The 24,928-nt window shown below is 40.1% G+C and overlaps 1 protein-coding gene across 2 annotated transcripts in view; it reads left to right on the forward strand.

Annotated features, from left to right (window-relative positions):
• LOC140741475 (BMP and activin membrane-bound inhibitor homolog) overlaps positions 1-24,928 on the forward strand; it is a 61,704-nt gene that overhangs the window by 31,605 nt on the left and 5,171 nt on the right. The window contains exon 2 of one of the 2 annotated variants that reach the window (XM_073071714.1): positions 19,330-19,614. In XM_073071714.1, the coding sequence (XP_072927815.1) occupies positions 19,330-19,614 (285 nt within the window). The remainder of the gene's footprint in view (positions 1-19,329; positions 19,615-24,928) is intronic. The other variant, XM_073071715.1, reaches the window with a different exon arrangement.

Consider the following 24,928-nt stretch of genomic DNA (forward strand, 5'->3'; position numbering starts at 1 on the left):
TCTCATAATTTTATATTTCTATAAGATCTCCTCTCATTCTTCTGAATTCCAGCAAATACAGTCCCAGGCAACTCAATCTTCCCTCATCTCTGGAATCAACCTGGTGAACCTCCTCTGCGCTGCCTGAAAAGTAAGGAGACCAGAACTGCACACAGTACTGCAGGTGCAGCCTCACCAGTACCCTGTACAGTTGTAGCATAATCTCCCTGCTCTTAAATTCAATTCCTCTAGCAATGAAGGTCAACATTCCATTTGTGTTCTTGATAGCCTGCTGCACCTGCAATTTTTTTTTACCATTTATATAATAATCTGCTCTTTCATTTTTCCTTCCAAAGTGGATGACCTTACATTTACCAACATTGCACTCATTCAGCCAGACCCTTGCCCACTCATATAACCTATCTATATCTCTCTGCAGACTCTCCATATCTTCTGCACAATTTGCTTTTCCACTTAATTTAGTATCGTCAGCAAACTTAGATACACTACACTCAGTCCCCTCTTCCAGATTGTTAATGTATATCATGAACAGTTGTGGGATCAGCACACCACTCACCACTAATTGTTAAACAGAATAACACCCATGTATCCCAAAACTCTGCTTTCTATTAGTTAACCAATCCCCTATCCATGTTAATACATCACCCCCAACTCTTTGTAATCTTAATCTTTTAGATAAGTCTTTTATGCAGCACCTTATCGAATGCCTTCTGGAAATCCAAGTAAATAACATCCATCTGTTCCCCTCTATCCACTGCACTTGTTATATTCTCAAAGAAATCCAGTAAGTTTGACAAACAGGACCTGCCTTTGCTGAATCCATGCTGCGTCTGCTTGATGGATCCATTTCTTTCCAGATGCCTAGCTATTTCTTCTTTAATGATAGTTTCAAGTATTTTCCCAACTACAGATGTTAAATGAACTGGTCTATAGTTACCTGCCTTTTGCCTACATCCTTTTTTGAACAGTGGCATGATATTCCCTGTCTTCCAATCTACTGGGACCTGTCCAGAGTCCAGAGAATTTTGGTAAATTATCACCAAAGCCTCTACTATAACTTACACCATTTTTTCAGTACCCTGGGATGCATTCCATTAGGACTTGGGGACATGTCTATCATCAGGGCCACAAGTTTGCTCAGCACTACCTCTTTAGTGATAGCTATTGTATCGAGGTCCTCACCCCCCATCACATCCATAACATCTCACTTTGGCATGTTAGATGGTTCTCCACTGTGAAGACCAACACAAAATAGTCATTCAAAGCCCCTGCCATTTCCTTATTACCCAATATCAATTCCCCCTTCTCGTCCTCCAAGGGACCTATGTTCATTCACTTTAACCACCCTTTTCCACTTTATATAATTATAAAAACTTTTACTATCCATTTTTATATTTTGTGCTAGTTTATTTCCATAATCTAGCTTCCCTTTCTTTATTGTTCACTTAGTGGGTCTTTGTTGCTTTTTAAAGTTTTCCCAATCTTCCAGTTTCCCGCAACTCTTGGCGACTTTGTACATATGAGCTTTTAGTTTGATGCCTCCTTTTCTTTGCTTAGTTATCCAAGGCAGGTTACCCCCACCCTTACTGTCCTTGCTCTTAACTAGAATATACTTTTGATGAACACTGTGAAAAATCTCTTTGAAAGTTGTTCCTCAACTTCTGTTCCTCACTGTTCCTCAACCGTCCTACTGTACAGCCTGTGTTCCCTGTCTACACTAGCCAAATCCTCCCTCATCCCATTGTAGTCTCCATTGATTAGGCATAATACACTGGTTTTCAATCAAATTTTTGCACTCTTCATTTGTATGGGGAACTCACCCATACTGTGATCACTCTTTTCAAGAGGATCCCTAACTAGAAGATCACTAATTTTACCTGTCTCATTGCACAGGACCAGATCTAAGATAGCACGTTCCCTTGTAGGTTCAGTAATGTGCTGTTCAAGAAAGCCATCACAGATGCATTCTATGAAGTCCTCCTCAAGACTGCCTCAACCAAATTGATTCACCCAATCTATGTGCAAGTTATAGTTCCCCATGATAACTGCTGTTCCATCCTTACATGCCTCAGCTATTCCTCTGTTTATCGACTGTGTCACTGTAATGTTATTATTCGTTGGCCGATAGACAACTCCCACCAGTGATTTTTCCATTTACTATTCCTAATCTCTACCCAAATGGATTCAATATTCTGCTCCTTAGATCTTATATTGTCTTTCACTGTCTCCCTGATCTCATTAAGAGTGCTACCCCACCTCCCATACATTCCTGCCTATCCTTCCATATTACCTGGATATTTAATTCCCAATTCTCTCCACCCTGCAACCACATCTCTGTAATGGCCACTAAATCATACCCCTTTGCACTGATTTGTACCACAAGCTCACTGACCTTGTTTCGAATACGAAGGGCATTCAGATAAAGTGTCCTTACATTCACTGTGCTTTTAAAACCTTGTAATCTTTTTCTCTTTTGCACCTGACTTTTCTTTACTCCACTCTTAATTTTCTCTTTTTAATCTTTTGCTTTTTCTTTATCTTTATTCAAACTTTTCTTTTTTACTTCTCCAATCTGTTGAACCCACCCTCCTACTATTTAGTTTAAAGCTCTATCCACAGCCCTAGTTATGCAATTCGCTAGGATCCAGGTCCCATCATGGTTCAGGTGGAGCCCGTCCCATTGGTACAGTTCCCTTCTCCGCCAATACTGGTGCTAATTTCCCAGGAATTCAAACCCACTTCTCCCACACCAATCCTTGAGCCACGCATTTAAATGTCTAATTTTCTTGACCCTATGCCAATTTGCATGTGGCTCAGGTAGTATTCCAGAGATGACCGCCTTTTTGTTTCTGCTTTTTAATTTAGTCCCAAGCTGCTCAAGTACCTCCTTCCTTGTTCTACCTATGTCATTGATACCCACATGGACTACGACAACTGGATCTTTCCCCTCCCACTGCAAATTCCTCTGCAGGTCAGATAAGATATCTCGAACCCGGGCACCAGGCAGGCAACACATGCTTGCAACAGAGAACTCCGTCTATTCCTCTGACTACACTATCCCAAATTACCACTGTATTTCTCTTCTTTCCCCCTCTTCAATGGCTCCTTGAACTACAGTGCCACAATTAGTTTGCTCATCCTTCCTACAGCCTCCACTCGCATCCACACAGGGAGCAAGATTCTCAGACCTGTTGGACAAGCTCAAGGGCTGAGGTTCCTCCAGCACTGTCTCTTGGATCCCACTACCTACCTCACTCGCAGTCACACCCTCTTGTCCCTGACCACAGACCGAATTTAAGGCAGCTAATCTATGGGTGTGACTACTTGCTGAAAGAGCGAATCCAGGTAACTCTCCCCCTCCCTGATGTGCTGCAGTGTTTGAAGCTCGGATTCCAGCTCATCAGCTTTGAGCCTGAATTCCTCGAGCAGACAAGACTTGCTGCAGATGTGGTCACCAAGAACCACGATGGGGTTCACCAGCTCCCACATCATGCAGCGACAGCACATCACCTGATCCTGCATCTTCCCTTTATTAAATTAACTGTAATTTAGTGATTTTTTTATTCAACCACTACAAAAGCCTTACTTGCTACTTACCCATGCCTCCTTGCTGAAGCCTCTTGAGCAAAAACCTCAAGTTCCCACTCCTACACTGGTCCACTCATACAATGGCCACTCCGCTTTGAGCCTGCTTTACTTTTATTGGCTCCTGCTAATGAATCACAAATCGATTGGTCTGCCGCTAATGCAGAATTGGCTTCCCCACAGAAGGAAATGGGTGGTTGTAGATGGTTTGTATTGTGCATCGAGGTTGGTGACCAGTGGTGTTCCGCAGCGATCTGTTCTGGAACTCCTCCTCTTTGTGATTTTTATAAATGTCCTGGATGAAGAAGTAGAAAGGTTTGTTAGTAAGTTTGCTGATGACACAAAGGTTGGGGGTGTTGTGGATAGTGTGGAGGGCTGTCAGAGGTTGCAGCGGGACATTGATAGGATGCAAAACTGGGCTGAGAAGTGGCAGAGTGTCAGATGGAGTTCAATCCAGATAAGTGTGAAATGGTTCATTTTGATAGGTCAAATTTGAAGACAGAATAAAATATTAATGGTAAGACTCTTGGCAGTGTGGAGAATCAGAGGGATCTTGGGGTCCGTGTCCATTGGTCATTCAAAGCTTCTGCGCAGGTTGATAGTGTTGTTAAGAAGGCGTATGGTGTGTTGGCCTTCATCAACCATGGAATTGAGTTCAAGAGCCGAGAGGGAATGTTATAGCTATATAAGAACTTGGTCAGACCCTAGTAGGAGTAATGTGTTCTGGTCACCTCACTACAGGAAGGTTATGGATATTATAGAAAGAGTGCAGAGGAGATTTACACCAATGTTGCCTGGATCAGGGAGCATGCTTTATGAGAATAAGTTGAGTGAACTCGGCCTTTTCTCCTTGGAGCAACAGAGGATAAGAGGTAACCTGATTGAAGTGTATAAGATGATGAGAGGCATTGATCATGTGGATAGCCATAGGCTTTTTCCCAGGGCTGAAATGGTTGCCAGAAGAGGACACAGGTTTAAGGTGCTGGGGAGTAGGTACAGAGGGGATATCAGGGGTAAGTTTTTCCACACGGAGTGGTGAGTGCATTGAATGCACTGCTGGCGACAGTGGTGGAAGTAGATACAATTGGGTCTTTTAAGAATCTCTTAGATAGGTACATGGAGATGAGAAAAATAGAGGGCTATGCAGTAGGGTAATTCTAGGCAGTTTCTAGAGTAGGTTACATGATTTTTACAACATATTGGGTCGAAGGCCCTGTAATGTGCTGTGAATTTCTATGTTCTATGTTCTGATCTGATTTTTCATTCTCCATGATGAAGTGTCTCAGCCCAAAATGTCGACTGTGTCTTTGTATTTCTCTCCATAAATGCTACCTGGCTTGCTGAGTTACTCTATCATTTTGTGTTTGTAACTCTGGATTTTAAGCATCTGCAGGATCTCTTGTGTTTTTCATTCTATGAGTATTGATCATAGGTTATTTTAATTCGGATCAAATGCTACCTCAGTTTCTTTATGAAAATCGAACTTTGGAGATCACAACTCATTAAGGCTATTCACTAATTTGGGAGAGGTGGGGAGTTTCTTCCTTTGGTTGAATCTGAGTGGTAGGGGTCTTTGCCAACCTGTAAAAGATATATCTGTGGAGGTCCCACAGCAATGGAATGAAAGCAGTGATTGTTAGAAATGTGTATTAAGACCAAATAAAAATATGTCTGGAGTCGCTTAGCACTTTAGTGTAAGGGTGTTTATTAGGTGTGTCAAAATTAGAGAAAATAGTGAAAAGAAAAATGTAAATAAAGTGCTGATAAAAAATGAAGTCAAACCATACTTTAGTGTCTGACTCTGAATGCATGCAGCAATGTGGAGGGGCAACAGTGGGTTAATTATGAGAATATACTGGGGAAGACATTGAAGTGTGTAAACTCACCACAACGAGAGCAGAATGACAAAGCAATGTTTGTGTGTGAGTGACTGCACGTGGGTAAGGAGTGTGCTTATCGATTGCTCCCCGTCACAGAGATTCACATGATTTGAGCTAAACAGTGCTCATTTTAAGAATGGATGGTCAAAGCCTTCTCACCCAGGAGATGAGGTGTGATGAAAGAAATCTACTTTCTTAAACAAAATAAATAAAAATACATTTTTTGTTTCATTAATATGTTGCAAATATGTTTATTTAATCTCCTATACTGAGTTGAAGAAGGGTCAAAATAAGTAAGCTTTTCTAATATAATAAAGTTAAAAGAGAAACAGCCCTGTCATCTCACAAGCTCTGGATATAAAATAAAAACATAAGTTGAAGTGAATTTTGAGTATCAGTTCTCTCTTGTAAAAAAATGAGTCTCAGGAAATTCCATTTAGATTACATAAAATTAAAGTTCAAAGTTCAAAGTAAAATTTATTATCAGAGTACATACATGTCACCACATACAACCCTGAGATTCTTTTTCTGTGGGCATACTGAGCAAACTGTAAACATCAGTAACTGTAAACTGTAAACAAACTATGCAATTGCAGATGTAAATAAATAGCAATAAATAATGAGCATGAAATAACAGTATAACAGAGTCCTTAAATGACTCTAGCTATCCTCTTTTGTTCAAGAGCCTGATGGTTGAGGGGTAGTAACTGTACCTGAATCTGGTGGTCCAAGTCCTGAGGCATTTGTACCTTTTACCTGATGGCAGCAGTGAGAAAAGAGCATGACCTGTGTGGTGGGGATCTCTGATGATGGATGCTGTTTTTCTATGGAAACATTTCATGTAGGTGTGTTCAATAGTTGAGAGGGTTTTACACATGATGTACTGGGCTGAATCCACTACCTTTTGTGGGATTTTCCGCTCAAAGGCATTGGTGTTCCCATACCAGGCCGTAATGCAGCCAATCAACACACTGTCCGCCACACATCTATAGAAGTTTGCCAAGGTTTTCGATGACATGCCAAACCTCCACAGACTCCCGAGAAAGTAAAGGCGCTGTTGCAATAATTGCAATAATTGCAATAATATTTATATGATGGGTCCAGGACAGGTCCTCTGAGATAGTGACACCGAGGAATTTAAAATTACTGACCCTCTCCACCTCTGATCCTCCAAAGAGTCCTGGCTCATGGACCTCTGGTTTCCCTCTCCTGAAATCTACAATCAGTTCCTTGGTCTTAATGACATTGAGTGAGAGGTTGTTGTTATTACACCACTCAGCCAAATTTTCAATTTCCCTGCTGCATGCAGAACCATCACCTCCTTTGATACAGCCCATAACTATGGTGTCATCAGCAAACTTGTATATGGTGTTGGAGCTGTACTTAGCTACACAGTCATAGGTGAAAAGTGAGTAGAGCAGCGGGCCAAGTACACATCCCTGCAGTGGTCCTGTGCTGATCGAGATTACGGAGGAGATGTTTTTGCTGATCCGAACTGACTGCATTACGAACAATGCACATGTAGAAACAGGTTCAGCAAGTATAACCTCGTATTTACACCGTACATAACACTTCTCTTATCTTTCTTCCTCAAAAGCCTTAAACTTCCTCCTAAATGCATGAACTTCTTGCTATTTGCCTCAATCTCTCCATGTGGTACCAAGTCCCACATTCTAGTGCATAATAATGTCTTTTATCCCTTGTTTGGTTCCTTAAGGTTGTTCTAGCTGGGATTCGTAGTGGCGAGAAGCTCCTACTACTTATTAAATGTTCCTAATGGTGTGCATGTCCAATAGCCTCTGAGTCCTGGCCTTCATGTGTGGCTTAGCTACTAAGCCTGGCTGAACAGTTTCTAGTGACAGGAGAAGGGGCAAAAGTGGGTTACTGCCACCTTAAAACCAGTCACTTTGGGCAGATGGGGCTTATCAGCCATGGTTGCAGGTCATCTAGGAGAAGGAAACTCCAATCTCTAACCTTCGCTGCCTTGAAGCTTGGGAAAACCTTTGGGAGTAAGACCCGAGGGAAACTATGGAAGTGATGAGCTCAGTGCTGCCTGGCAACTCCTTCTGGTGCCAAACTGTATCAATCTCTGCCGTTCCTTTGGATTCATCATCTGTGTGGAGAGGGTGAGCCTATTACATGGACAATCAGCTTGCTCTCCATATCATACTGCCCTGGCTCAGACCACTGAGACGCAACATCCACAGTCAACCCCGACCAGCGGAGGGCTTCACATTCCTCCTTTTCATTTGATGTTCTATTTTACTTGTATATTCCATTTGCTCACTAAAAAGTCCTTTCGTCAGGCCTTCATCACAATGTTTATTGAATTGACTCCTTGGCTGAGGGCCAACCAACATCATGAAAAGTGAACAGAGATGTTATGATACTGAACAGCCAATGGTGATTGACGATGGTGTGGAAAAAGGTGCCAATGTGGAGGTAAAAAGCTCTCCCACCATGCTGCGCTTACATGCTCACCAATGGGCGTTGGCCTGACTGGTGACCACAGAAGATGGTGAAGCCCAGGTGTCTGAATATATTTAACAAGGTGGTAGATAGGTTTCTAGGCATAAAAGACATGAAGGGATGAGGGGAGAGAGCAGAAACATGCACAGAGGTAGAGGATTACCGATTATTGTATTGAATGTTGGTTCAGGCTTGGAGGTTCAAATGGCCAATTTCTGCTCCTCTTGTCTATGTTTCCATATTTCTATGTGATTAGACTGGCTTTGACCCAGCCGAGACTTTGTAGACATGAAATTCACGGGAGTCAGAGAAAACTGTTGCAACATAAATACCTTTTGTCTCTGTTTTACCTTTGCTTTTTTTGGCTCTCCCTAAAGATTATAGGCTGAACATTCAGGTGTTTAGTGTTTCATTTTCAGCTCTTCACATCTTAAATTTGTTCTTTCTGGTGCAAAAAGTAGTTGTAATCATTTCCCAGTTGAATATACACACTGAATAAACTCCAAGTACTCCACTTGTTTTGGCTGTTCTCCATGATGTGAGGAAGCAAGGTTCACAGAAGGCAGTCTCAAACTTTAGCAGCCAGGGTGAAAAAGTACATTCAATGAATCATGTCAATAGCATGTTTTCTACATCAGCATGTACCTAACCATGTCATTTCCCATTAGCACACTCTCCTTTGTGGTGTTGAGGTAACTGACGTGCCAAGATTCTGAAACATGTCTGTTGTTCAGCACCATCAGAACAAGTATTTCATCAAACTTCTTGAGGTGCTTCAGTGTGATTGAAAGGATGCCTCCCAAGTCATGCTCCATCAATTATTGGAAATCTAACTTAAATTGATCCCCTTTAAGCCAATTACTTCCTTGCAATCTCATTGAACCCCAGCCCTCCCCCATTTATTGACACCCAGTATCCCATTAGCCAATCTTCTCCGCACAGAGCTCACAGCCCCTTTACTGTACTTATCACTAAGTTCTGATCCACAGTCCGCTTTAGTCCTGACCTAGACAGTTTCAGACCTTTACAGGATAAAAAGGTGTATGCTCACTAGTCAATGGAACCTGAAGCCTTGGGCATCAAGCACAACTGAATTCTAAGTGGCACTCCCATGGTTAAAACAGTTCCTGGCATGCCAAGTAACAACAGATTAACTTGTCCCTCTGGGCACCAAAGAATTTCTAGACCTGAATGTCTGAAGCGCTGAGATGCTGATAAGGAACTGTCTAGCTACCAAGAGTGTCTGGAATGTTTGACGAGCCAGATGGATTTCTTGCGTGTCTTTCATATGATATCAGAAAATTATGAACTTTTTCAGATTTTCAAAATAACATTTTGCCAAAAAATTTGAGAAATCAGATATAGATACTCATGGACTAAAAGGAGATGAAAATCAGTAACTTTCATTGTTTTCAGTTGTACTGCATTCCCCCAAAGGTTTATCATGTAGGGCTCATGAACACACCAGCTGCTATGAATGTTCAAAGACTGGCTGGGTTGAGGCCGGATGCCCTCTCAGTGCTATATTCTTATCAGAACAAGTATCATAACAAGATAATTTCAGGGCATCAGTAACAGCCATAACAGCAACAGAAATGAAAAACCATGCACATGTGTATGCAAGAAATTTTTACTTCTTTATTTTGATATATGTTATCAAAGTGAAAAATCAAAGCCAATTAAATTACAGCTGAGTAAGTGTTTCTTTCTCTATTAAAATGACAAATAGTTTGTTTCCCTTCATGGTAACTGACATTATATCATGGTCTGTATTTTCTGCATTTATCTAGATCTCTGATCCACCAGTGTTAGCTTATTTAGTTTAACAGCTTTAATGCTTGTACAATGAGAAATATTTCATGTAGTTTACTAAGTGCTCATTTATCAGAACTCTAGAGTGCAATGTTAGTTATGTTCATAACAATCCCTATAAGTATCAGTCACTGTTTAATACAGATATTAACCAACTTAATTTCACATCTAAATAACTAGAACATAAAAGGAGTAGACGTAGCCTATTTGAATTCTTGAACTTCTAACCCTTTCATGATACATAGAATAACATGGGAAGAGGCCAATCAGCCCATCAGATAAATGTTATCCCTCAGGTGAACTATCCCATGAGTCCCATTTTTGTCTCTCCACTGTTCCCCATACCTTGCAACTTATTCAGTCTCACAAATGCACATTCTTTTTGCCATTAAGGTACACTGAAGTGTAATTCAGAGTAGCATTTCTTTAGGAATAAACTGGAACACCCAGAGAAAATCCACCCAGGTAGAGAAAGTGTAAACTCCACAAGGAGGTCAGGAACAACCCCAAATCACTGGAACTATGACGCTGCAGTTCTAATAATTGTGCCAACATACCATTAAGGTCATGGCTGATCTGATTTTGGCTTTAATTCCACTCTCCTGGCCAAATCCCATCACATGTGCAGAGATACATTTTGCTTAGTGGATTCCTCCCAGACCATTTTCTGACACACTGAATAATGGCTCCCACCTCAAGTTACTGAGGCCATTTGTAATGACTCAAAATCATTGGGTTCCCTATTGTTCCAAATAGATGACTGGCCAACTCTTGGATTTTCTATCTTCAAGTCATTCAACTGAGGTAATAGGAAACTCCCTGGCTTTTTTGGAACTTGAGCTCCCTTCTCACCCTCCCCCCCATCACCTACATAATCCTCCCAACAAGTGTTATTGATTTGTTTGCTTCACTGCCAAGATTGCAGCTCCGTGGCCACCAGGAGACTTGCTCCATCCTCCTTCTCTGACAAAGCAGTTCAATATATCTATTCAGCTCCTTATTGCAACAAAATAACTGCCCAACAGACCATCAAAGGCAGTTTAATTAGTGCTGACATCATCCCAACAAATAAATAGATAAAAATAAGCCAAACTGCAAGATACTGTATGTCAGAACACATTATGGCAATGCATGCAGAGCACAGGTCATTAGGTAGGTTCTCAAAAAAAAAGTGCAAAGCAGGATGTTCAAAGGACAGCCAAATTGTGTAACCTTTAGTTAAAGTTAAACAAAGCAACATGCCATCGGTTTTATTTAAATAGTTCATTCTGAATTCATTTGGAAGGGTCTGAGGCCTTCCATTGGTCAGGGTCAAGCCTCATCTGCCCGAAGCGACCGTATTCAAGGCACCAGTAACTTTTGCTCCATTCTCCTGTCAGTAGAAACTATTCTGCAAGGCTTAGTAGCTAAGCCACACATGAAGGCCAGGAGCTGGACTTGGTTGTCAGAGGCTTTTTGGGACTCACACCATTGGGAGCTTTTAATAAGCAGTGAGAACTTGTCTCCATTACCACCTGTTATGTTTCGTGACTTCAAAACATTTAACTAATTCAAAGGAAGACATGGGTGTCTGGGAATGCATGTCTAACTTCGTGTTTACGTTAAGGGAGGCATGCATGTGTCACGTGGTAGCATGATGACATATGCAATTCACATCAATAGGTCAGTGGGTACATTTAATGTCAGAGAAATGTATGCAATATACATCCTGAAATGCTTTTTCTTCACAAACATCCATGAAAACAGAGAAATGCCCCTAAGAATGAATGACAGTTAAAACATTAGAACCCCAAAGTCCTCCAGCTTCCCCTCCCTCCCACGCATCAGCAGCAAGGCAATGACCCCCCACCCCCACCAGCAAAAAAAGCATCGGCATCCTCCACCGAGCACTCAAGCAATCAGCAAAGCATCAATAAAGACACAGGCTTGCGGTACCCCGAAGACTACTCATTCACCCGGTAATTCGACATACCACAGGCTCTCTCTCTCCCTAATAAGGAAAAAAGAGTTGTCCTAGCTTCATAGTAAGAGGGGAGACATAACAAACAACTTGCTGATTTATAATGTTAAAGGTCTGTTGCGTTGCTGTTTCTGAGCTCTACGCCCGAGTTGGCACCAAAAAGGCACAGCTGTCCATACATACAACCCCTGGCAGCTAACCCACTACTCCTGATGTTCCATTTTCTCCCACACCGCTTCAGTCAGGGGCACCAGCTTAGAATCAGCACGTTCCCAGAGCCACAAAAATCCGGAACCCTGAATGTGCGCTTGTCTTCCAGGCCGTGTCCTTGGCATATCAAAAGTGGCCGGTCGTGAGGCCCTGAGAGCGGGTCCCATTCCTGCAAAGAACCAAAGTCAGAGTGTAACTCCAGGATCAGGGTCTTCAAAAGAACCGTGAAAAGTGAAACAATAGATATCAAAGATAGAAATAGAGTTGTTTCCGAAGATGCAAGCAAAGGAGTTGCCGTTTAATGCCATCTTGACTTCGCCCCACCTGCAGATAAATAATATGTTATTTATACATATAACCCGTAATGAATTATTTAAATAAGAAGGATATTTAATCAAACAATCTATAAATACAAGATTACTCAAATATTACTTAAATATTAAATACAGAGCACTACCCTCGGTTATAACAACCTTAAGGAACCAAGGATGCCTTAGAATCTTTGGAAGGATCAACGATTTAATAAAAGGGGTTCATGATTTATCATTAACCTGAGTCCAGCTGTGAGGGAAAACGGACTGAGATGATCCTTGTAGGTCAGTCATCTGAGTTCAGTTACATTATTCACATTGATATAAAGCCAAAACCACTTTCCTTTAAAGTAAATAACATGGTATAACTTGAGTTATTGGTTAAGGCAAATCACTGAATGAGCTATTTGAAACTTAATTATTTAAATCTGTTGCACATTTCAGCACAGATGTAAAGCTGCAAATTTTCACAATAGTAAATTTGCATTATACACTCCAGCATTTTCCTAACTATTTAGCCAGACAAATCTGTTAGACTACTTCGAGGAAGTAACCAGTAGGGCGGGCAAAGGAGAGGAAGTAGATGTCATTTACTTGGATTTTCAAAAGGCATTTGATAAGGTGCCACACGTGAGGCTGCTTAACAAGATAAAATCCTATGGTGTTACAGGAAAGATACTGTCATGGATAGAGGAATGGCTGACAGGCAGGAGGAGCCCTTATAAGACACTAGTCAGGCTGCACTTAGAGTTTTGTCAACAGTTTTGGGCCCCATACCTCAGAAAGTATGTGTTGTCATTGGAGAGAGTCCAGAGGAGGTCCATGAGGATGATTCCGGGAATGAAGGGGTTAACATATGAGGAGCATTTGGCAGCTTTGGACCTGTACTCACTGGAATTTTGAAGAATGTGGAGGGATCTCACTGAAACCTACTGAATGTTGAAAGGACTAGATCGGAAAGATGTGGAGAGGTTGTTTCCTATGATGGGGGTATGCAGAACTAGAGGGCACAGCCTCTAATTTGAGGGGTGATTCTTTAGAACAGAGGTAAAGAGGAATCTTTTTAGCCAGAGAGTGGTGAATCTGTGGAATGCTCTGCCACAGACTGTGGTGGAGGCCAAGTCCATGCATATATCTAAGGCAGAAGCTGATCATTTCCTGATCGGTCAGGGCATCAAAGGATATGGCGAGAAGGCAGGTGTATGAGATTGAGTGGGATCCAGGATCAGTCATGATGGAATGGTGGAGCAGACTTGATGGGCAGAGTAGCCTAATTCTGCTCCTATGTCTTATGGTCTTAATAGTCTATTTAATGAACTATCTAGGATTCCAAAGCTCCAACCATAAATGTACTCACTCGCCTTGTTTAAATATAAGAGGCAGACTACAAATCTGAAACACATATGTCTGAACATTGATGAATATTGTCTCTGGCCTGGTTTCCAACCTATTCAGATATAGAAATGGACAACAAATATAAAAGCGCTGAAAATGCTAATATTTATTCAGGTTTCTATTTGAAAGATTTGGCACTGCATTCTAAACTGTCTGGATTATGAAGTGACTATTCCACCCTCAACACTGAAGAGATTTCTTGTTAATTCTCATAGCTTAAAGATGTTGCAAATGGATATCCAAATTTAGTAAGAATAAAATCAGAAATGCAGCGTGCAAATCGTCACATGAATTAGCTGCTTACTTTGGTGTTTATGCTTTGGGTGAACTCTCCTTCATCAAATTGGAATGATAGGACTGAGGATGGGGCAGTTGGTATACACGTCAATGCATTGTGTCGTGAGACTGTGAGGAAGGACAGGCAAATAGGGCAAAATTGCAGTCAGTGGAATGAGTTGAAGTGTAACATGGGGGCAAAATTGTAAAGGGTGATGGATATAGGTCTGAAGATAACATATTTCAATGATCAGAGTATATGAAATAAGGAAGATGATCTTGTAGTCCAGTTACAGATTGGTATGTATGACGTTGGGGGCATCACTGAGTTATGACTGAAAGAAGATTATAGCCGGGAGCTTAACACTGAAGGACACACATTGCATTGAAAGGACAGGCAGGTGGACAAAAGGGATGGTGTGTCTCCGGTGGTAAAAAATGAAATCAAACCATTAGAAAGAGGTGACAAGGTATTGAATTGTTGTGAGTAGAGTTAAGAAACTGAAAGGGTAAAAAGACCCTGATGGGAGATATATAAAGACCCCCCATACAGTAGTAGAGATGTGGATATAAAATTCATGCCAAAAGGGCAATGTTATGATAGTCATGGGGGATTTCAATATGCAGGTAGATTGGGAAAATCATGTTGGTTCTGGATCCCAAGAGGGGGAATTTCTAGAATGCCTATGAGATGGCTTTTTTTGTCATTGAGCCTACTAGGGGAAAGGCATCTCTGGATTAGGTGTTGTGTAATGAACTGGAATTGATTAAAGAGCATAAGGTAGGGGAAAGTGATCATAATGTGATAGAATTTACCTGCAATTTGAGAAGGAGATATTAATGTCAGCTGTATCAGCATTATAGTGGAGTAAAGGGAATTACAGAGGCAGGAGAGAGGAGTTGGCCAAAATTGATAGGGAAAGAGCACTGACAGGGATGGTGGTAGAGTAGCAATGGCTGGAATTTCTGGGAGCAATTCAGAAGGCTCAGGATATGTACATCCTAAAGAGAATGAGGAAGTATTCTAAAGGCAAGATGACACAACCGTGGCTAACGAGAAGTCAAAGCCAAGATAAAAGCCAAAGAGAGGGCATATAATAGAGCAAAAATTGGGAAGTTAGAAAATTCGGAAGCTTTTAAAAAGCAACAGCAGGCAACTAAAAAAGTCATAAAGAAGGAAAAGATGGAATAGGAAGGTAAGCAAGCCAATAATATTAAAGATGATATCAAAAGTTTCTTCAGATACATAAAAGTGTACAAGAGAGGTGAGAATAGATATCGGACCGCTGGATAATGATACTGGAGAAATAGTAAAGGGGGACAAGGAAGTGGTGGATGAACTTAATAAGTATTTTGCATCAATCTTCATTGTGGAAGACGCTAGCAGTATGCCAGAAATTCAAGAGTGTCAGGGAGCAAAAATGAGTGTAGTTGCTCTTACTAAGGAGAAGGTGCTTGGGAAGCTGAAAGGTTTGAATATAGATTACAGATGGACTACACCCCAGGGGTTCTGAAAGAAGTAGCCTAGGAGACTGTGGAGGCATTTCAAGAATCACTAGCTTCTGAAATGGTTCCGGAGGACTGGAAAATTGCAAATGTCACTCCACTCTTTATGAAGGGAGGGAAGCAGAAGAAAAGAAATTATAGGCCTGACTTCAATGGTTAGGACAATTTTGGAGTCCATTATTAGGGATGAAGTTTCGGGGTACTTCGAGGTACATGATAAAATAGGCCAAAGTCATTTGGTTCAGCATGGACTAGAAGGGCCGAGATGGCCTGTTTCCATGCTGTAATTGTTATATGGTTAAAGTCAGCATAGTTTCCTTCAGGGCAAATCTTGCCTGACAAATCTGTTGGGATTCTTTGAGGAAGTAACAGGCAGGATAGACAAGGGAGAGTCAGTGGATGTTGTTTACTTGGATTTTCAGATGGCCTTTGATAAGGTGCCACACATGAAGCTGCTTAATGAGGTAAGGGCCCATGGTATTGCAGGAAAGATACTAGCATGGATAAAAGATTGGCTGATTGGCAGGAGGCAAAGAGTGAGAATAAAGAGAACCTTTTCTGGTTGGCCTCTGGTGACTAGTGGTGTTCCACAGGGGTTGGTGTTGGAATTGCTTCTTTTTACATTATATATCAATGATTTGGATGATGGAATTGATGGCTTTGTGGCCAGCTCTGCAGACGAAGTGAAGGTAAGTGGAGGGGCAGTTAGTATTGAGAAAGCTGGGAGTCTGCAGAAGGACTTAGACAGATTGGGAGAATAGGCAAGAAGTATAGGTGGAATATAGTGCTGGGATGTGTGTGGTCATGACTTTAGTAGAAGGAATAAAGGTGTGGACTATTTTCTAAATGGGGAGAAAATTCAAAAATCAGAAGTGCAAAAGGACCTGAGAGTTCTTGTGCGGGATTCACTAAAGGTTAGTTGCAGGTTAAGTTGGTAGTAAAGAAGGCAAATGCAATGTTTGCATATACTTCCAGGAGGACTAGAATATAAAAGGCAAGTATGTAATGTTGAGGCTTTATAGGTATTGGTCAGACTGCACTTGCAGTATTGTGAGCACTTTTGGGCTCTTATCTAAGAAAAGATGTGCTGGCATTGGAGATGGTCCAGAGGAAGTTCACCAAGATGATTCTGGGAATTAAAGCGTTAATGTATTAGTTGCATCTGATGGCTCTGGGCCTGTACTCGCTGGAGTTTATAAGAATGGGGGGGGGGTGGCATCAAGCCTGATCTCATTGAAGTGTATCAAATGTTAAAAAGCATAGATAGAGTAGATGTGAAGAGGATGTTTCCCATAGTGGGTGAGTCTAGGAACTGAGGGCACAACTGCAGAGTAGAGGGATGTCCATTTAGAATAGATACGAGGAGGAATTTCTTTAGCGAGAGGGTGGTGAATTGATGGCATTCATTGACACAGATGGCTGTGGAGGCCAAGTCATTGAGCATATTTAAAGTAGAAGTTGATAGGTTCTTGATTAGTCAAGGTGTCAAAAGTTACAGGGAGAAGGCAGAAGAATGGGTCAGCCATGATGAAATGGTGGAGCAGACTTGATGGGTTGAATGGCCTAATTCTGCTCCTGTGTCTTATGGTCTTACGGCCCTACCTTCCTGTCATAGCCATCTATTCCTTCTGACTTTCTTGTTTATCTAACTTCCCTTGAATGCATTCTTATATTGAGTGAGGGGCACGGTCCAGTGAGCTATTGCACTATGAAGAGCAGGAAAGATAAATGCTTAATCATTGGTCCAATCTCTGCCGGTTTAGCTGATTCTCACTCTGGTGGATAGAGAGAGGATTAATGTTGTGCTGAGTAGACTTTTTTTACTGTTTACTTAGTTCTCAATTCAGATTGCTGTTCTTGTAAAATATGTATGCATTGACAGTGGGTGAAGACAGGCTGAAGTTCAGTTGGAATCTGCTTATGTCAACATTTACAATGATGACTTTTGGCTTATTGATCAGAAATCAAACATAAATCATTGACATTATGAAACTGCCACTTGGATACACAATCTTTCCTGGTTCAATTATGATGTTACTGGCTAGTTTATATTGTAACTTACTGCACTTTGAAACTTACATTTATTGTCCATGAACACAATGTCCTTCCTTTGATGCTCAAATGTTTTGGAATTTGGAGCTAGATTTGGAGAAATAGATTTGGCATGTCCTGAAATTTTGGTGGTATTTGTCTGGTAGTACCCCTTAGATCCTGTAAATTTTGTCAGAATTCTGTTATTTTTATAAATGATTAGGTGGAAGAAAAAGGGAGTATTAGGCAAGTATGTTGATATTACACAGTTAAGCAGCATATAAGTCATGTGGATGGTAGCAGAAAGTGGCAAAGGGCTTTTGATTGATTAAGTGAGTGGAGAAGATTGAGTAGAAAGTAGAAAAGATATTTTCTGAATGATGTGAATCCATAAGCTATGAATCCATAAGCTGTATATTTAAGGATTGAAATGCAGATATTGGTTAAAAAAACTAATTGTGGATAGGCTCAGGTTAAGATAGCCAATTAAGTTTTGGTTATTATTTTAAGGGCACTGTGTCACAAAGGGATGACAGTTGTATTGAAGCTGTACTCTATCTGAAATACTGTGTTAGTTCAGATACTGTACATCAGGAAGGTGTTCACTTTGGAGGTGAACATAGGTTCACCAAAACGAGAATTACACTATAAGGACAAGTTGAAGAGTTTGGGCTTTCATCTTCTGGAAAATAAAAACTTCAAAATTGATCTGCATGAGATTTCTAAGATCATTAAAGGGTTTAATAGGCTGGGGAGGGACTGATTATATCCTTTACTGAATCTTACCCAGATAAGGAGAAAGATCCCTAAAATTAGTGCTAAACTATTCAGGGCAATGTCATAATTGCGCATTTTCATATGACATGTTACAAAAATTTGAACTCTTTCCCCTAAGTCTGAAAAATTTCAAACTGGGATTGAAATCTTTTGGTATCAATATTACAGAGTCAAGATGCAAAATTGAAAATAAGGCACAGATCGTTCAACATGTGATTAAGCAGTGTAACACACTCAAGCAACCCAATAGCTGGTATAGACTGTTGTTGTGGTATTTTACTTTGCAGAAAATATTAAAAACAAGCCTTTCTTCATCTCCTTTTCAATGTTGCCAACCTTCCCCTTATTTTTATCTTTCTTTGTTCATTCATGAGATGTGCACAACATTCACAATGTCAGCATTCATTCTCCATTCTTAATTATTCTTGTTTATTCTTGCCAGCTGAGAACCAACCATATTGATGGGTCCGGACTCACATATGGGGCTGGATTGGATGAAGTGTCAGATTTCCTTCCCTGAAGGATATTGGAAGCCTCTGCTTTCTCCTTCAGGCCAGAGTACCAACTAGTTTGGATAACTTAATTAGCTGTTGTAAATTACCACTTAAGGCTGTTAAGTGGCAAAAGAATGAAAAAGGAGTTATAGGTGTGTGTGAGCCAATCATTCAGGATTACGGGGAAATTAGGAGAGGAGATACAGGTATATGGGAATGATGGAATTAATGGTAGGTTCAATAACTATCACAGCAGCTGCCAAAGCAGGAATATATGGTATCATATGGGAATTATTAACAGATCACCTACTTACAAAATCTAGCAATAACAATCAAATTTAACTGAAATTTCTATTCAATGCTTCTGCATCTTGAAGTAACTTTGAACCTGAACCAATATTACTGGTCACAAACACAAGAAAATCTGCAGATGCTGGAAATCCAAGGCAAAACACACTAAATGCTGGATGAACCTAGCAGATCAGGCAGCATCTATGGAAATGAATAAACAGTTGATGTTTCAGGTCAAGACCCTTCGTCAGGACTCATGTTATTATTGCTTTTTTTGAGGGTCTTCATTTTCTTTAGTAAATCTGTTCATTAAAACTTTTTGTGTTTTTCAGGTGAAATCAGATGTTACTGTGATGGGCCACAGTGTGTGGCAACAGGCTACATGTGTAAGTCCCAGCTCTCTGCCTGCTTTACCAGACTACTGGACCCTCAGAATGCCAATTCTCCCCTACTACATGGCTGTACAGACACTTTCTCAAATACAACAGAGATCTGCCATGTACAAAATTATAACCACCACAAAGGACACTGGTCACTCTTGGAATGCTGTTGGGAAGATATGTGTAATTATAAAGGGTTACAGGAAGTTTTGCTGCATTCTGGGAGTAGCATGTCAGGTAATAAATCTTAAAAGTATTACCGTAGTAGTAAATGATGTGTTTCAGAGTCACTTCATACCAGGAGTGAATATGGGATCACTACCTACTGGTCCAACCATGGGATTAGAGATCCAAAGCATTGGGACACATATTTTTTCAAATATACATTGGTCTCTTTAGCTTGTTCTTCTTTTAAATCTCATGTTATCCTTTGCTTTCATAGCTCCAAGTAATTTTCTAATATAGTCTGAAAAATAACAATATTAAAATTAGCAAAGTATTCTAATTTGAAAAAGTTTTTGAAATTTCTTCAAAGCTGTATTGACTATTCTTGTTAGACTCTGTCCTAGTAATGCATGTTGATATGATTAATACAGTCAGTCAAATTGGAAAAGTATCAACACCCTTTTCAATGTAGCAGGGGATTGAGCTGGGGAAAGAAAAATAAATGGTCTTTTCATTTTTCAGTATAATAGTTTTAGCTTTTATCTTATTTTTCATTGCTATGGTTTCTTTTCCCTCCTTTAAACAAATGTAAAATATAATTATTTCAGAATCTAAATAAAGTTAAAAACCTTAAGGTGCTTTGGTATTTCAGAGTAAGTTCAAGGACTTGGAGTCAGGATATTTTACCCATTTAATTTGTCCAATCTCTCAAGTCCTGTCCACAATCCAGTTAGGCCACTTATTATCTTTATACGTAATTATTGTTTATTATCTTTGTTTCCACCCGAATTTTATAGATATCACTGAAACAGAAATAGACATATTGGTGATTTTATTTTGCTGGCTTGCAGTATTTGGAGCCTGTTCTATGATCAGCCATTGTAGTTGTGAAAAAGTCACACTATTTTTGCTAACTTTTCTAGACAAGAATGCTGCCTCCTGTCCTATTGCTGATATGTTTCAGAATCACAGGTGCAATTATTGAGGGAAGGCAATGGGGAACATTTCGGGTATATTTTCCTTTGAGTCTTTGCTGCTGAATTTTCTACTTTCCACCAGCTTTCTACTCTTCCACCTTTTGCAGATTGATTTGATATAGTTTTGCAACACAGTCTCAATTCATTTCATTATGTTAAAGTCTAGCATCTTCTCTCCAATTAAGATATATTTTCTGATGAGAAAAGATCTAAAATCTTCAGTTTATCATCATAACTCACTGACCTAATTCATTAATTATTGGTTTAATTTCTATAAATCCTTCCTCCACTTCAATGTCCTTATGTAAGTACAGTGACTGCAGATGTACACATTTCTCCTTGTGTGGTCTTGCTAATGCTTCTTAAAATCCCTTAACCCCAAGAGCTGTACTTCTGGCATATAATTAATATTCTATGGTTCCCACAGCTAAGTTTCAACCATTATTGTTATCATTTTCACTCATCTTTTGTATGCACCTTCATGAAGGAAGCAAGCCTGAATTCATTAGATTATCATCAGAAGATGGAGACAAACCTTTCTTAGTGGCTTGTTCATGTTTCTAATTGTTTCTTTTGTCATAGATGGAAGCCATTTTACCAATGCTAGTTCTCAAAGCAATCTAATTTCCCCATTAATTTTTCCACGTATCCTATTTTCTCTCGTGCACAATTCTATCAACTCATTACTGATTCTGTAAAGCATTATTCATGGCAGCCAATTAACCTATCAACTATGCGAGTTGGCTGCCTTTTAATTTTATATTTCTGGCTTATGGGAACTTCCCATTGCCAGCAGAAAAGGCCCAAAACGACAAAGAAGAAAATGATGATTTATACAATGCCTTTCATTGCTTTAATTTTCCTATCATGTTCATTACTGTAATGTAAAAAAAAACACAAGTAAGTTGCAGAAAGCATGGTCTCACAAACAGCATCATGGCAATGATCAGATAATATGTTTGTGTTGTTGAATGGTGGCTAATTGACCAATAGACATGAATATTTCCCTTGCCCAACCTTAAGATTACAGCGGTACAGTCGCATAGTGGCTGCACAATGCCTTACAGTACCAGCAACCCAGGTTCAATTCCTACAACGGTCTGTAAGGAGTTTGTACATTCTCCTCATGACCATGTGGGTTTCCTCCCACAGTCCAAAGACGTACCCGTTGGTAGGTTAATTGGTCATTGTAAATTGTCCTGTGATTTGGCTGGGATTAAATTGGGGGATTGCTGGGTGGCCTGGTTCGAGGGGTCAGAAGGGCACATTCCATGCTGTATCTCGATAAATAAGATAATTAAAATCTTCACATGGTAGCATGTTTCATTCAGAAAGGCAAATGGTCCTTTTAGGTTAACATCACATTTAAGATGCAGCAGCTCGGACGATCCTTGACAGGGTAGATGTTGAACTGTTTTCCAAAGTGGGAAAATCATGAACGAGCAAATGTAGCTACAAAAAGGGGCAAACATTTAAAATTATGGTGAATTGAGGGAATTTCGGAGAAACAGAGAGAATTTCTTCTCTCAGAGGGTAGTGAATTTATGAAATTCTTGGTCTGTGATGATAATAGAGATCAGGTCATTTGATGCATTTAATGTGGAGGTAGATAAACATTTGAAAGATTGTGGAGCAGAGAGTTACTGGGAACTGGCACAGAAGATTTGAAATCAGTATAGATCAAGAATGATCATATTGGATGCTGAGGCTGATGGCCTAATTATGTTCCTATTATATTGTATTCTTCTGTTCTCAGTATCACCTGAACTGATCATCTTGGTTTTATTTTAATTAAAATATCTTGATGGAGACTTCAATCCACAACTAGTTGGACAGGAACAAAATTACATTTAAACAATTCAGAATGCATTGCAACCTTTACAGAACTGAGCAAGTTTTACTATCTAATACGTGCTTCTGCATGTTACAGCAATATCCTTGTGTCCACCAGGAAATAAATCATGTTAAAATCAGCTGAATTGATATATTGGTGAAATACTTCACTCTGCTGTCAAGAACCTCTGAATCAAATGACTCAGTTATTGGTTACAGTGGTTAAATGACTGTGTGTGCATTATAAACTGAAGTCATAAAGAAGGTTAATCCTTGGTAATACTGCATTTTCCCAGAGGTAAAAGCAGTAGGAACAGCACACTTTTGTAGGTTTAGGGAGAGAGCTAGAGTGTGTTTTGTCTTTAATCACAGTCTGACTGAAATATAAATAAAAATGAACCAGTCAACCAAATATTGACATAAATATCTTGTTAACCAAGACAAAGTAGAAAAGTAAATACATTTTAAAAAGATGGATTCAGAGCTATATTACGAGTTGGTGGAATTATTACCAAATCAAGTTTTTAAAAATGATCAACCAAATAAAATTGGAAGCAGATATGATATGATAGTGGCATTGAAGAGACATTTAGACAGGCACGTGAACACGCAGGCAATGATGAGAAATAGACAATGTACAAACTTATGACAGTAGTTTAATTTGGCATCATGATCAGTACAGACATCGTGGACTGAAGGGCCTGTTCCTAGGTTGCTTGTCCTATGTGCAAGTGTTGTGTCTGTGACCTCCCCACACTGGACTTTGGGAAATGTCCTTTGTTACAGGATTGATCAATATTGCAAACATGCAGCTAAGGTAAGCAGTACATGTATTTGTTTTTTTCAAACACTGACAATTTTTACTAATCATTAATATAGGTAGAAGCATTTAGCCAGTTCGTCAGCCTCTGAATGAAGAGGGCAAGTTGTTGCTTTGTAGACCAGTAAGTTCCCAACTCTGCTTAGATAAAATCCTGAACATTTTATTAGAGCTTCACCCTGACACTCCTTACTACCCATAGCTATGCAGAAAACAAATGGACTCTTCAATATCAAATGGCTGACTCTTGATTGCTAAACAGCCTGGTTCTTATGACTGATATTTTAATAATCATTAAACATTGGTCACAGATGATTTACCTTTGGAGTCAGTTGGGCGGCACTGGAGTTCTGATAACAGCAGTACCCAATTTAAATTTCCATTGATATAGACTGCATAAGATGAGAAGCAGATACTAAGTCAAAATAGCCATCTGCTAATGCAAAGTCTATCAATTCTTCTAAACAAAATGTTTTCACCATAAAAACAAAGTAATAATTCTTTCTTACTTGGAACATCAAGACAAATCATTTTAGATCTTCTATGTTCTGTATAATGTGAATAATGGTGACTGGATGTGGCAATTAAAGTGGACATCATGTCACAAGATCCAATTCACTCACAATGGCTATAATTGGAATTCTTCCCATTGATCCTGCCTTTTGAGTTGAAATCCTGTATTTGGAAAGTAATAACAGCTGAATTCAATCAAACTGAGCCATTCCATTAAATTCTAGATTTGCACCATGTGGAATCCTACTCCCGACTTGAAAGTGCTCATATAGTTCTCAGGATCTGCAGCTTTTAGAATTTTGATATTTAAATCATCAGTATGAAGTGAAAGATTAGAGACCTAAAGATGTTTTAGTGTGGAAATGAAGCAGCACTGTCGTGTGTTTCATGTTTGCTCCAAAGGGATTCATATCCCGTTACACATGACAGAAAAGGTGTTGGAATTGACAGTTCCAGGCTTGTGCAGGCACCAGCCTTTGAGGGAAGAGGAGGCTGTGCATCACAGTGGGGAAAAACACAGTGGAGCATGAGGTATGGCTAGCCGACATCTGGGAGTCCTGCATCACCAACCAGTCCAGCAAAGCTGAAGGAAGGAAGTGACACTCTGGGTGCCCTGCCTCCTGTCTCACCAAACAGTGCCTCCCATGGGGGGAATATAGACATCCCAGAGTGTCCCAGGCAGCGATGTCGACCACCACCAGGGCCTTTGTTGTGGACTCTGAGGTTCCGGGGATGGCTGACCTCCCCTCAGGTGGGGAAGTGTGGCACTCCGGGGGAGAGGGGGGCTGTCATCAACGGCCAGCTCCAGCATTCCTAGAGGCCAGTGCTATTTATTATTCTTGTTTTAAAATGAATTCGTGGGATTATGGTGGGATGTTCAAGATCATTTATTGTTATATTTTAGCTTGGGTTCTATAGTTATTCGCATGTGTGGTTGTGGGTCATCCTGACTGTAACCAGGGTGGGTAATAATCACCTCCCCTGTCTGTATGTGACTGAGTGGGTTCTCCCTCTGTGTCTTAGCACCTGGTCTGTTTTTGTGCTTGTCACAATAAAACCTGCAGTTGAGCTAAACGAGTTTCTTTTGTCTGTCATCATGGACCAAATGCGCGCCAAAATAAGTAGTCATATGTGCAAAACTCATAATAATCAACTTTAAATATATAAATCTGTAGTGATGCAATTGGAAATCATTATCATCTGTTGATTGCAAAGTAAAGATGGTTAAGCACAGAGAAAGTTA

Source organism: Hemitrygon akajei, chromosome 18 (genome assembly GCF_048418815.1).
Source record: "Hemitrygon akajei chromosome 18, sHemAka1.3, whole genome shotgun sequence".
Taxonomy (NCBI): domain Eukaryota; kingdom Metazoa; phylum Chordata; class Chondrichthyes; order Myliobatiformes; family Dasyatidae; genus Hemitrygon; species Hemitrygon akajei.